General features: G+C 41.9%; 1 protein-coding gene across 1 annotated transcript; it reads right to left on the bottom strand.

The window, feature by feature from the left end:
- Positions 1–1,384: 1,384 nt before the first annotated feature.
- LOC140730024 (cystatin-F-like) lies at positions 1,385–14,471 on the bottom strand. The gene is made up of 4 exons (XM_073050173.1): positions 14,350–14,471; positions 7,646–7,788; positions 6,764–6,880; positions 1,385–1,764 (listed from the first exon to the last, which is right to left on the bottom strand). The coding sequence occupies exons 1-4, from the start codon at positions 14,456–14,458 to the stop codon at positions 1,687–1,689; spliced, it is 447 nt and encodes a 148-aa protein (XP_072906274.1). The 5' UTR covers positions 14,459–14,471; the 3' UTR covers positions 1,385–1,686.
- Between the last annotated feature and the right edge of the window lie 940 nt (positions 14,472–15,411).

Raw genomic sequence — 15,411 nt, 5'->3', positions numbered from 1 at the left:
AGCTCAATAGTGCATTAATTGAATTCAGCAATTAAGTTTGGATAGGTACATGAATGGTAGACTATGGTCCTGGTGCCGGTTGATTGGAGCAGGCATTTTAAATGGATCAGCATGGACTGGATGGGCTTAAAGGCCTTTTCTGCACTGCACTTTTCTATGACATTTGTTGCCTGTTCTCTCTATCAATTGTCCCTCTATTCCTCAATTCCCTCTGTTTCTTGTTTCTAGGAGAAGATATAATCCCACCTTCTCCAGTACATCTACACTTTTCTTGATTCATAACACTATATCTCTTTGACTGCATGTCTTAAAATTTATCAAGGTATTTGTTATAATAAAATGTATCACATTTTGCTCTGGTACCTGGTGTACTGAAATACCCAAAATGCATTTTGCCTAGCCCATTAGATGAACAAAACACTTGTATATTGAGGAATGACTGTAATTAAGGTCCATTTTCAAATGCAAGAGCATTCCAGCTGAACATATGCCTCTTGCTTCTCCCCACAGCCCTGCAATTTTTCAACCTGGTGTCTATTGAATCATAGAACAGTACAGCACATTACAGGCCCTTCGGCCCACAATGTTGTGCCGACCCTCAAACCCTGCCTCCCATATAACTCCCCCACCTTAAATTCCTGCATATACTTGTCTAGTAGTCTCTTAAACTTCACTAGCGTATGCCTCCACCACTGACTCAGGCAGTGCATTCCATGCACCAACCACTCTCTCATCCTTTACTATTGCAACCTCCAACTTTCTAGATTTTAACCTCACTGTATTTGCATATTAGTTTTCAATTACTTTTGCTTCATTCAGTGATTATCATTCTAAAATTCTTACCGTCCTTCTGAACAATACTCCAATTGTGCTGAACCAACATTTTACAAAGGTTCATGACTTCTTGCTCTGAAAATGTGCCTCTTTATTTAAAAGCCAAGGTCCAGGCTGCTTTCACTAGTTTCCTCTTTCTTGTAATTGATTCTTAAACAAGTTCTTTTTTTTAAAAAAATGAGCTGCATCTCTCTACTTGTGTCTGTGCTCTTAGTTATAGACACCAGCTGATAACCTATTGACTATAAAATGATAGATGGTAGTTTTACTTTGGAGGCAGGAGGTTGGCAGTTTCATCCTCAGAATGGAAATCTAATTTAATTTCACAGAAGAAAATGCATTGTGCAAGGTTCCACCCTGGGAATCAGGTCTCCTTGGTGGATATATTACTGTTTTGAAAAGGGTAGGTGCAAGTTTTTGTTCAGTTGTCTGTTCCCATATATATTTTAACTGCCATATACAAAATCTCACATCTTTTATGCAAACTGCCAGATACCCTATATTATAATGAGTGGCTATTCACATCATTGCTCAAGAACAAAAGAGGTGCTACATAAATGCAGATTTAATTTTAGGATGATAATACATTTGAAACAAGACACCAGTATCTTTGAAAGAGAATACAATTGTGAAAGTAGTGCCACTTAGTTTTACTAGCAGTTAAACTCCAGGTTGCAAACAAATTACTGCAATAGCTGGACTCAATAGCTCCTCAACCCTGGAGAAAGCTGAAATCATCTTTGATCTGCATATTTTCTATAGCAATTACAGTGTGATTAGAGGAAAGTGACATTGCCATTCTGGAAATTTGAGATGTAGTGGACTAGGGGAGAAAAATGGATCCAGCAAATTTTATTGGCAGTTATTTACGATCACATTCCGAATGTGTCTCCATGGAATAACCCATACATCAAAGCGACAAGCCAGTGTCTGAAAAAGAAGCAATATGGGTTAGTAAGAACAAAAAAATGGATGCATTAATTGTGTGTACACATCCATCTCACAGGAACTTATCTAATCAAGGAATCATAAAGTGCAAAAAGCAGCCATAACTTTAGAAATGACAACTGCCAACTATCCCCACCCCATTGTTCTGCATCTTGTGTTAATTCAGGTACACACGCAGTTGCCTCTATTAAGTATCCTGTACACCTACTTGTTAATGCAAGCATTTAATCAGCCAATCATGTGGCAGTAGCTCAATGCAGACATGGTCAAGAGGTTCAGTTGTTCAGACCAAACACCAGAATGGGGAAGAAATATGATGCAAGTGACTTCAACCGTGCAATGATTATTGGTGCCATACAGGATGATTTGAGTATCTCAAACTGCTGATCTCCAGGGATTTTCATGTACAATAGTCTCTAGAGATGACACAATGATGTAAAAAAAAAAAAATAAAATCCAGTGAGTGGCAGTTCTGTGGATGAAAACACCTCATTAATAAGAGGTCAGAAGAGAATGGCCAGTTTGGTTCAAGCTGACATGAAGGAGACAGTAACTCAGATAACCATGTGTTTCAGTGGTGTGCAGAAGAGCATCTGAATCTTGAACCTTGAAGTGGTCCAACAGAAGACATACACTACAGGAAGTACCTAATTAAGTGGCCACTAAGTGTACCAATCCCTTTTAAGTATTCCCCCCCCCCCGCCCCCCAAATCTGGTTTCCTTAAGAGCAGCATCACAACAGTTAGTATGGTTGTATTTATTCGTGGGACCTGGGTTTGATTTGCACCTTGGGATCAACTCATGGAATGTACATATTCTCTCCATAATCATGTGGCTTTCTTTCAGAAACTGTTTTGTCCCATATCCTAAAGCTATGCTGATTAGCTATTTGTCTGAATTACCCCTGGGAAGTGCAGTAGAATGAAGTACAGAGAAGTGGATGGATGAGGTAGACAGCAAACAGCAGGGAAGAGAAAATGAGGGAGTTGGTCTGGTGGGATTGGCCTAGATCTGATGAGGTGGGTGAAGTGGCCTCTTTTTTATTCAAGATAAAGTTTAATGTCATTCAACCATGCACTTGTATACAGCTAAATGAAACATTTTTCCTGGGGCTAAAGAGCAAAATGTAATCACACACAACACAGTTATGATCCAGCACATGCAGTCACAAAATAAAATTAGCACAAATCCTTGAGTGGCATGGCCTGAACAATGACAAAGATGTAAAGTGACCAGTGCAGGATGAGAGTGGGGCTGTGAGTTGTGCAGTGGTGGTGGGGAGGTGGGGGCATAGCATTCAGATCTTCAGATAGGGTGTACATGTGTGCTGGGTGGCAACAAGGTGTAAAAAAAATCAAAAGGCTGGGGGAAGAAGCCATTATCCAGTCTAATAGTTCTGGTTCTCATGTTGCAGTACTTTCTGCTGGATGGCAGGAGGTCAAAGAGATTGTGGGAAAGTTAGAGGGGTCCTTGACAATCCTGGTGGCACTGCATATGTAGTACTTATGATATATTATAATTGAATACAGATATTACCTTTTAAATCTAACACACCAGCTATTAAAAATTCTCATTTCCCTTCACCTTCCTTCCCCAACCCCATTCCAATGCTCTAGACTGAACTCCAAACTTTAATTTTGTCTCCATTTACCATCACAGCTTTCTATATCAAGATTGTCAACTAATAATTTTTCAGAGAATAAAAGGCCAGAGCATTGGGACCAGAGGACGTAGCATCAGAATAGAAGGAATCCCTATACAGAGATGAGGATTTCTCCCCCTAGCCAGAGGACGGTGAACCTGTGGAATTCATCATCACAGATGGCTGGAGGACAAGTCACTGGGTATATTTAAAGCAAAAGTTTGATAGGTTCTTGATTGGCAAGGGTATCAAAAGTTTTGGGAAGAAGGCAGGAGAATGGGATTGAGAGAAACAATAAATCAGTCACGATTGAAAGGTGGAGCAGTGTTGATTAGCTGAATGACCTGATTCTGTTCCTATCTCTATGGAGACATGGGATTTAGATACAGAAAGTAGAGATTGATAGACTTTAAAAGCAACATTATTGGATCCTTTAAAACACAATGGGAAGGTAAGAAAGGCAGGGTAGCAACATCAAACCACTGCAAATAAATCAGTTTTGTTGTCATTAACATTTAGAGACCAGCTTTGGAAAAGTTACTGATGATCTTGCATAGAGTGAATAAACAATTCACTAAGATGATTGCATGTTTGAAAGGAATTGCAAGAGTGATATTGGCACAGAAATTTATAGCAGAGAACAATATAAACAAATTAATGTTCAAAAGGTTCCTCCTGAAAGAATTTTTTTTTTTTGCAGTCACTTAAAAGGTAAATGGGGCCATTAATTGATTGAATTATAAAAATTGATTTTAGCAGTTGAAATAAAGCAGAAACTGAAACATTTGGTCCCTTGTGTCTGCATTTCCATTCAAGTAGATCTTCTACCTCAATTCCACTTTCTGGTACTAATCCTATATTCCCTCAATTCCTCCAAAATCCAAAAAGAAATGATTTATTGATATCCATCAAAATTATATTGTGTGGCATCTCCACAACTCTCTTGGACAAGAGTCCTTCCCATTGCTGTCTTGAATGGTTAGCCCTTTAGATTTTATGTTTTGCAAAGTTCAATAAACCAGAAATGCTAATGCTTAGACACACCGAGTTTAAATGAAGGGAAATGGATGCAAGTGAAGTGAATTGAAAAATCAGTCTCTCGGTTTCGACGGTGTTAAAGATTTCCTCCAGCTTGGCAACAATTGGAATCTGCTGGCTGGAGGCCAGGAGCCTGTCACAGGAGAAATTTCTTATCAAAGCTTCTGCAGAGTAGAGATCTGTTCCTGATCCAAGAACATCCCCTCTTTAATTTGGTGCTCGGTGCCAATAGATGGTGTCTCAAAAAAAAAGGGAAAGTTGCCAACAATTTCCAGGGTTAGTGATTACTTTTTGCTCTGACAGTGGTGTCTGAAAAGAAGATGCTGTCTAAGTTGCATGCCATCTTCGACAATGACTCCCATCCACTCCATAATGTACAGGTTAGGCACAGGAGTACATTCAGCCAGAGACTCATTCCACTGAGATACAACACTGAGTGTCATAGGAAGTCATTCTTGCCTGTGGCCATCAAACTTTACAACTCCTCCCTCGGAGTGTCAGACACCCTGAGCCAATAGGCTGGTCTTGGACTTATTTCCACTTGGCATGATTAACTTATTATTATTTAATTATGGTTTTATATTGCTATATTTCTACACTGTTCTTGGTTGGTGTGGCTGTAACGAAACCCAATTTCCCTCGGGATCAATAAAGTATGTCTGTCTGTCTAAGCACAAATTCAATGGAAAAAAGCTTATTGCCATTTACTAAACCTACTGAGTTAGTATGTTTTCAAAAAAATTAAGGTCATTATTTACATACAACACAATACACAGACTCCCTGCAACATTGCCTGACCCCCACCTATCTTTGTATTGTCTGCAAACTTGGCTACAAAGCCATCAATCCCAATCATTGACAATGTGAAAAGAAGTGGACCCCACACTGGTCCCTGCATGGCACCACTAGTCACTAGCAGCCAACCAGGAAAGGTCCCCTTTATTCCCACTGTACCTTCTGCTAGCCAACCTTATATCTATGCTAGTACCTTTACTGTTATTCTCTTGTTTGGCAGCCTCGTGTGGCATCTTGTCAAAGGCCTGAAAATCCAAGTACACAACATCCACTGACTCTCCTGTGTCTATTCTACCTGTCACTTCCTCAAAAGAATTCCAACAGATATAAGAAATATTCCCCTTTAATGAAACCATGCTGATACTTGGAGGGCTGTAGAGGCTTTGGAGAAGGTGCAGAAGTGGTTCACCAGGATGCTGCCCAGATTAGAGGGCATGTGTGACAAGGAGAATTATTTTCTGTGTTTCCCCAGGGTCAAAATGACCAGTAACAGAGGTCATCAATTTAAGAGGAGGAGGAAGTTCAGAGGAGATGTGCAGGGTAGTTCTACTTTAAACAAAGTAAGGGTGTTAGAATTTACTGTCAAAGGTGCTGGAGGCTTCTCTGATGTGGAAGAAACCTTTAAGAGGCTCTTAGACAGGCATATGAATGTCCAGAGAATAGAGGGACAAGAATCATGTGCAGGCAGGATTTAGCTTAATCAGATTTCATTAGCTTAATTAGTTTGGTAAAACATCTTGGGATGAAGGGTCTGTTCTTGTGCTGCACAATTCTGTTTTATGTAGGGATATGGTAAAGACTATAGCAAAAATGGTCTGATTATGTAGGGACATGTAATGTTTCAGAGATGTGTTCAAACCACACACACAAAAAAGTCTATGTATCCAGTGTGGCCTTCTCCACATTGAGACCCAGTGCAAATTGGAGAACTGCTTTGTCAAGTACCTTTGCTCCATCTGCAAAAAGCAGGATTTGCTGGTGGCCAACCATTTTAACTCCTATCCCCATTCCTGTTCTGACATGACACTCTCAGGGTGGAGGAGCAACACCTCATATTCTGATTAGGTAGCCTCCAACCTGATGGCCTGAACATTAATTTCTCTTTCTGATAATATTTTCCCCCCTCTCTCCCCACTCTGGCCTGTAAATCTCTTCTCCTTACCTGCCCATCACCACCCCCCATGCCCTTCTCCTTCCCTTTCTCCCATGATCCACTATCAGATTCCTTCTTCTCCAACCCTTTTACCTTTTCCACCTATCACTTATTAGTCTCTTACTTCATTCTCCCCCTCCCCACCCTCCCATCTATCCCACTTCACCCGTCACCTTCTAGTCATCTCCTTCCCCCATCTCCACCTTTTCAATGCTGGCATCATCCCCTTCGTTTCCAGTCCTGATGAAGCGTCTAGGCCCCCCCAAAAAAATCAATTGTTTATTCATTGTCTGACCTGCCAAATTCTTCCAGCATCATGTGTTGCTTAAGAAAATAAAGCTAGGTTGTTTTACCTTCATCAATGGTGGGCTTGTTTGGAAGGAGCAGTATTTGAAGTTGTAAGGCTTTCCTTTGCGACAGACCGTTCTTCCAATATCAATGTGCAGAATGTACTTAAGTCCTGCAACAACCTACAAGATAAAAAAGTGAATTCTCCTTTTAAATATCTCCTTGGGACACACTTAACAGACTGGATTTACCCTTTAAAAAAAAACTGAGGGGCAAAGGATGGAACTAATATCTAGATTTGCTATTCTCATGGCTCAAAGGAAAAATTAAATTTACTGCATCTTTGGATTCTTAGCCTAGATCTGCATAATGTTTTGAGGTTGATGTTACTTCATGCTAAGTACCTTAGGTTAAGAAACAACATCTTTAAATTGGATCAATGTGGTGTGGCTGCAGATTTCTGGATTCTGTGTATTGGTTTGGGGAGTGAGAATTGGTCTACAGATTCCTGGACGACTTTGACTCAGCAACCTTGCTTCAATTCCCTGAAGAGTCCAAACCATTTGAGTCGGGCGAGTTGCAAAACCTTGACTCCTGGAGAAAGGAGTTTCCTTTGGAAGAAAGAGGAGACAGAAGATGGAGGGGAGATCTGCAGACAGGGTGAACATGAAGACTCACTTTCCATGGCAGAGATAGTCAATAAACAAAGTGCAAGGATTGAGAGGGACAAAAGGAAATAAATTACTTCGTGGTGGAGGCAAAGCAAATGGCACCTGGGTAAACCCAAGAGTTCGTAAGAGCCGAGAAAAGGGAGTAAAAAGAAAAAAGAAACATCTTTATGGGCAGCCTTGGATTAATGGGCTGAATGGCCTGGCTGTCTTCCATTAGCTTGTTCGGGATGCAGTAGAAGACCACAGCCCTTAACATCTGAACATGATCCTTCTTACCTGTATCTGTGCTCTTTGTATCTTCTGGACTTTATACAGGTAGATGTCATTCGATCGGTTGTTATAGTCATAGATTGCTAATAAGGTGGCATTTTGAACTCCCGGGTTATTCTTGTCAATATCTTTTGGGGCTCCTGGATTATCTGAAACATTGCAAGAAACAACAGCAGTGAGAGGAGGAAGGATCTGCATGCCAGTGGGATTGCAAAAGTCCCTTTATCATTAAATGACTGCACCAGATATCAGAGCTTAATAACACTAACAGAAAATGTTGGAAATATTCAGCAGATTACACAGAAGCTACCTCTTCCTCCAGGTATGATTTTACAACTAGGCTGTGTGCGATTGGAACCCAGAATTTACATTTTGATGGTGTGTTTTGGTGTAGATTAAGTGATCTGGTGCTTTGCTGTCTCCAAGGGAGTTCGATGACGTTTGGAGCCGAGTGTGTGGCCTGGAGGCCTGGTAGCCTGGAGAAGAGGCACAAACTCATAATCGACTCCATTGTGTCTCTCCGATTGAGGCATCGAGCAAGGTTGAAGTTTAATGAGAGCGGAAGACTGGTGGGTTTTTGGTGCCATCTGCCTGTGTTTGACTGGTTTTCCCTCCTCCTTGCTAGCTGCTAATTAGAGGAAAGTGCAACAGCCTTGGGATCCAAGTTGTTAGGATTGATCAACAAGGCTGTGGACTCATTTTGGGGAACTTTGAAGTTCATGTTGCCACCCAGCAATTCCCCAATTTAACCCTACCCTAATCAGAGGATAATTTACAATGACCAATTAACCTACCAACTGGTGGCCTTTGGACTGTGGGAGGAAACCAGAGCGCCCAGAGGAAACCCACATGGTCACGGGGAGAATGTACAACTCCTAACAGGCAGCGGCAGGATTTGAATCCAGGTCACCTGGACTGTAAAAGTGTTGTGCTAACCACTACGCTATTGTGTATGTTGGGTACTTGATGTTTTGTGAATGGGTTCAATGGCGTTTGTTTGTTTCGTGGCCGTCTGTGGAAGGACAAATATCAGTTGTATTCTGTATACATACTTTGATAATAAATTTACTTTGAACTATGGAGAGAAAGGTGTCACATACACATTGAAACAGTGAAATTTATCAGTTTTCAAATTATTTCAGCAATGATCATAGCAGTTAGCCCGCAAGTGTCACCATGCTTCTGGTGGCAAAAAAAAATGCCCACAACTCACTAACACTAACCATTTGTCTTTGCAATGTGGAAAGAAACTGTAGCACTCAGAGGAAACCCAGAGTCACAGGGAGAGCGTACTTACAGGCAGTGGTGGGAATCGAACCCTGATCAGTGATCTCTGCCACTGTAAAGCAATTGGGCTAACTGCTGTCTGCATCAACTTGAAACATTGACTGCTTCCTCTTCTCTCAGATGTTGACTGATCTGCTGAGTATTTCATCTCATTGAAACCTATTGAAGATTGAAAAGTCTAGATAGAGTGGGTCTGGAAAGGATGTTCCCTATAGTGGGAGAGTCTAGGACCAGAGGACACAGATAGAGTGGGTCTGGAAAGGATGTTCCCTATAGTGGGAGAGCCTAGGACCAGAGGGTACAGATAGAGTGGGTCTGGAAAGGATGTTCCCTATAGTGGGAGAGTCTAGGACCAGAGGGCACAGCCTCAGAATAGAAGGATATCCTTTTAGAACAGAGGAGGAGGAGGAATTCATTTAGCCAGTGGGTGGTGAATTTGTGTAATTCACTGACTTTAACAGCTGTGGAGGCCAAGTCATTGAGTATATTTAAAGCAGAGGTTGATAGGTTCTAGATTAGTAAGGGCATCAAAGGTTACGAGGAGGCAGGAGAATGAGGTTGAGAGGGATAATAAATCAGCCATGATGGAATGGCAGAGCAGAATCAATGAGACCGATTCTGCTCCTTTGTCTTAGTTTTACGGTCTATGGTTTTTCCAGCAATTTTGGCTTTTATTTCAGGTTTTCGGTGTCTCCAGTTTAAAAAAACTGGAAGCATTAGATACCCTCTTTCCAGTGTGGGTATGAAGGGCCTCTAATCTGTGCAGTACAAATTTCACTAACCGTTGTCCTGAACTCAGGATACTATCCTTGCTGTGACACTGAAACAGCTCATTTCCAGCTTAGCAAAAATTCAAACCTCAAGCAAGGATTCACAAATAACATGACTTTCGACTTTGCTTGAGGCTCGAGTTTCTTTGCACTAATCATGGTCACTGACACACACCCACAAGTGCAGATATACATTCACATCTCACAGTTTGAAACCTATCGAATATTGAAAGACCTATATTCAGTGGTTGATGAGAGGGCATTTCCAATAGTAGGAGAATCCAGGACCAGCCTCAATAGAAGGATGTGTCTCTAGAACAGAGATGAAGAGGAATTTACTTAGCCAGAGGGTGGCGAATCTGTGGAATTCATTACCACAGACAGCCATGGAGGTCAAATCTTTGGGTAGATTTATAGTGGAGACTTGTAGGTTCTTGATTAGTAAGGGCACCAAAGGTTATCAGGAGAAGACTGGAGAGTTGTGTGACAGGGATAATAAAACAGCCGTGATGGATTGGAGAAGCAAAAAACTTGAGCTGCGTGGCCAAATTCTGCTCCTATGTCTTATGGCCTTACAACATTAACTAAAATAGAATGACAGAACCAAGCAGTTGACACCAAGTTCAGCAAGGCCTTTTATAGTACTAGAATAGTATTGAGTGTTCCAATTTGTTCTGCATTTCATTTAAATACTTAATATATTACTCAGTTTGTCTTTTGTTATTTCCACAAAATTTTGGCTAATTAGGCTAAAATTTACCGGTCCGGATGTGTCCCAGTTAACCAGAATCCACAGTACAAATAATGTGGAAAGGGAATTTTGTGGGGGGGTGGTCATGGTTAGCAAGTTTGCTGGTGGCATGAAGTTTGATAGAGATGCTGACAGAGTGGAGGGTAGTCCAAAGCCACAAGGTGATATTGATGTGTTGATGAAATGGGATATTAGAAAAACAATGGCAGATAGAGCTCAATCCTGATCAATGTGAAACAATGTATTTCGGAACCCGAATGAGACCAGGACATGTACCATAGATTGTAGGGTCTTGGGAATATAGAGGAACAGTGGGACCTTGGAGTACAGGCCATAGCTCGTCAAGGTGATTATATGGTTAAGGCAGCAAATGGGATACTTTATTTGTGGGGGCATTGAATACAAGAACAGGGACACCATGCTCTAACGTTATAAGACATTGATCAGATCTCAGCTAGAGGACCAAGTGCATTTCTGGTCAACCATTAAAGAAGGGATGTGACAGTGCTGGAGAGGGTGCAGAGGAGATTCATTGTGACATTGCCTGGGATGGGAGAGTTCATTTATGAGGACAGACTGGAAAGTTGCTATGCCTGTTTGCAAGTGAGGAGATTGGAAGGGGACGTGACTGAAATATGAAATGAAGGCTAAGGGCTAAGGTTAAGTTGAGCTGCAGGAAAAATTTCCCTCAAAGACAATGAAGCTAGAGGCAATAGATTTAGGGCAAGTGGTTAGAGGGGATCTGAAGGGGGGGGGGGGAAAGAGAGAAACTATCTTCACCCAGAGTGGTGAGTACTTAGAATGTACTGCCTGAGAGAGAGGTAGAAGCCGAGAGGCTGGCAACTTCATGTTTCATCTGGTTCACCCTGGAGGCTTGAGAGAGCTGCGACTTGAATCAACCACTACTATAACTTACCACTGGTCCTATAGAGCTGGTATCATTGTATCACTACAGCCTTTCATCTTCATTTGCAAGTCATCTATGACCATCTCAGATCAAGCATCAACTTCATTTACATGTATTAGGACTTGGGCCAAATGGCACTCGGCCAAGTTACCCTAAATCATAAACAAGAGATTCTGCAGACGCTGTAAATCCAGAGGAACACAAAAATGCTGGAGGAACTCAGCAGGTTAGGCAGCATTAGGAGATAATTAACAGCTGTCTGTTCCTTCCTCTCTATAGATGCTGCCTGACCTGCTGAGCTCCTCCAGCACTGTTTGTTACTGAGCAACAGCAAGGTGGATGAAAGTGCTAAAACAGTCTAAAACATTTTGCCAAAAATCATCTGATTTGGATGGTGCTATTAAATGTGAACACAACAGCAAATGGATGTATCCAAGCAGGCAATCAGAATAGTGCATTGCAACACTCAGCTGATGGGTGAAACTATGTGAAACTTTACTTAGATATTCACTTCCTCTGTACGACCACAGCATTCGGGTGTAGACAGTTAGATCAAGTTCCAGAATAAACAGAGTAAACACCACTAAAATAAAGATTAAAGCATACTGGTACAGATTAAAATAACAGACATCTGAAGTTAAAGGAGGAATTGTGTTAAATTGATGTGGAGAGTGACAATAAGAAGGAAGCAAAGTTCAAAGTGTCGGTAGGCACCCAGGGAGATGATTGAACTTACTGATGAGTCACTATAACCAAATGCATGACTCAGTGCCTCTGCTTATTCATCACACTTGCCCCTTCACACACCAATGTCCTCCTGCCTTCTACTTCTGGACACAATCTCAGCTCTTTTTGCTTCAGTTTTTCCACCAGGCTATAGGATTCCTGCTCAATGGTGCAAGTTCTTGATTGATAACACCTTGTTCAGGATCCAGTGCAGTGTGGGGGAACTCTTTCATGTTAGGGTGAGATAGTACAGGAATAGGTCCTTTCATCCACACCACCAGTGTTGGCCAATAATCATCCATTTAAACTAATCTCGTTTATTATCTTGCACCCATTCAACTACTAGGCCCTTGGCCCATTGAGTCTGCTCTGCCATTTCATTATGGCTGAACCATTTCCCCCCTCTCAGCCTCAGTCTCCTACCTTCTCCCAGTATTCTGTAATGTCCTGACTAATCAGGAAGCTATCAACCTCTGCCTTAAATGATTTGGCCTCAGCAGCTGCCTGTGGCAACAAATTCCACAATTTACTACTCTTGCTAAAGAGATTCCCCTCATCTGTTCCAAAAGGACACACCTCTATTCTGAGGCTGTGTCATCTGGTCTTAGACTCCCAGCCATAGGAAACATCCTCTCCATCAAGGCCTTTTACGATTTGATAGGTTTCAATGAGGTCACTCCTCATTCTTCTGAATTCCAGACAGTAAGAGGCCCTGTCATATGACAAGCCTTTCAATCCCAGAATCACTTTTGTGAAGCTCCATCGAACCAGCTCCAAGATCAGCATATCCTTTCTTAGATAAGGAACACAAAACCGCTCACAATACGCCCAAGTGAGGCCTCACCAGTGCTTTATAAAGCCTCAACATTACATCCGTGCTTTTATATTCTACTCCTCTCAAAATGAATGCCAACATTACATTTACCTTCCTCACCACTGACTCAACCTTTAGGGAATTCTGCACAAGGACCTCCAAGTCCCTTTGCACCTCTGATTTTAGACTTCTCTTTCCATTTAGAAAATAGTCTACACTTATTTCTTCTGCTAAAGTTATCACACCCCATACAATATTGTTATTAAAATGTGTCATTTTCCAAAGTGTATTTTCTATTAAAGTTAATAGTATACACAGAGACACATGCACTCAACCAGGGGCAGTGTCCAAGCTGGGGTTGGGGTTGGTGCTGCCCCCCCCACCCCCACAGTATTCCCTCAGCAGAAGACAAGCTCTATATGGTCATCTGCAGATTTCAGTGGTATTTCAGAAGACAAGCTCTATATGGTCATCTGCAGACTCTTAAGTGGCTGTATGTTTATCGCATACACACCAAGCGCACTTTGTGTTGTGTGTTACTGTCAGTACTGTGCTTTTGCACCTTGGCCGCTGAGTAACACTGTCTCATCTGGCTGTATTCAGGAGTATTCATGTATGGTTGGATGATAATTAAACTTGAAATGAAATGGAATTGGGGAAAAAAGTACAATAATAAACTTCACTGCTTTTCTAATATTACAAGGAGCTCATACTGAATTGAGCCAAGTTGTGGCTCATTAATGCATTGTGATTGCGACACCTTGTCCCAGATTCAGGGCAGTGAGGGATGGGAGAAGAGCTCTCTCACGTCAGGGTTGGACAAGCCCTGCAGCCCAGTAAGCATCCATTTAAACTAATCCCATCTGCTATCACAGCACCAGCAACCTGGGTTCAATTCCCAATAATGTCTGCAAGGAGTTTTTATATTCTCCCCACAAGCACATGGGTTTCTTCCCACTTTCTAAAGACACACAGGGCTAGTTGGTTAATTGGTCACATGCATGTAATTGGGCAGCACAGGTTTGCAGGGCTGGATCCCCAAATAAAAACAAAAATGAAACAGCCACCACACACTCCCCAGATCTCTCCCTCATATCAAAAAAAATCTTCTCCACACCAAAGCTAATTTACAGAGGCAAGCAGAGCAGTCTCAAGACATTGTTACCTTTAGGAGCATGGATTTTTATTTAATGCCTTTAGAAGCTGCATATAAATTAGATACATATTTGTTTACAAGAGACTGTTGGGAGTTACTCAATCAAGCAAGCCTTCTTTTGCATTCCATCCCAAATATCACCCTTGTATTCAAACTGTAGCAGAAGCCACATCCTCCCAGAGAGTACAAACAACACATTTACTGAGTACACCACTAACAACTCTCCCTCCTCAGTTACTGCACAGAAAGCATTCCACAAGTAAACAGCATCACAGAAAGAAGAACCAACAGTTACTTGCCATCTGAATGAACTAAGCCAGCCAGCAACAGTACAGTGACCGTCACTCCCAACATCATACCCAGACACTCCACACACAGACCAACTGCTTTCCTCTTTGACTTCACCATAAGTCAGGAGGGCTCAGCCACAACTGGGCCTTTATTGGTTGTCTCCTAATTACAAGCATCCGTTTGAACCAATGGAATCGTAGCTCATTTTCATGGTTTTGCAACACATTCTTCAGAAACCACATGCTACAGTGAGCAGGCAGCAGCCTTTCAGGTACATTTTGAAAATGAAGTTTTTGGTAAGAGTTGACCAGTGAGGAGCTGGTCCAAGGTAAGTGGAGGGTAGGATACCAGTCGGGTCAGAAGGTTCCTCTACTATGATAATGCTTAAATTGGACCAAAAGCCAATGTTACCTTAATTAACTAAAACACACACAGCAGATCTTCCAGATCACTTAAAGCTGCGCTCTTGAATAAAAACCTTGTATGTGAAAGGTAGCAGAGGGTTGGCATGGTAGCGTGGGGAGGGTGGCAGCATGGAAGCATGACAAGTTTGTATGTTGTTCCTGTGATCCCGTGGGATTCCTCCGAGTGCTCCAGTTTCCTCCCCCATTCCAAAGACAAACAGTGAGGGTTAGTGAGCTGTGTTGGCACCAGAATCGTGGCAGTTCTTGTAGGAACAATCCCTTTAAGTAATTGAGGCATTTCACTGTATGCTTCAATGTTTCAATGTACATGTGACAAATAAAACTAAACTTTTAAGTAACAAACAAACTTAATTAGGAGCAGGACTCGGTCTTACAGAGTGTACTATAGGTGTAGGCTTCAATGTCCATCACGAAGGAGTTGCTTGTTAAGGCCAGCAGTGACCCAGTGGCTGAGTCCTGGCAGACGTAGCTGTCGGGCAAGGACTGAGTGAACCAGTACTGCGGATAAACCTATCTGACCTCATCTTCAGTGACTTTCCTGCAGCAGATCATCAGCCCATGACGACGCTGGTAAGAGTAACCACCTTCTGGTAACCAGCTCCCGTCTCCACACCAAGAACATCCTCCATCTCTTGTGTGCCTTTG

Source organism: Hemitrygon akajei, chromosome 7 (assembly GCF_048418815.1).
Source record: "Hemitrygon akajei chromosome 7, sHemAka1.3, whole genome shotgun sequence".
In the NCBI taxonomy this organism is placed as follows: Eukaryota; Metazoa; Chordata; class Chondrichthyes; order Myliobatiformes; family Dasyatidae; genus Hemitrygon; species Hemitrygon akajei.
The sequence above is the reverse complement of the archived record's forward strand: the minus strand, read 5'-3'. Positions and strand labels throughout refer to the sequence as shown.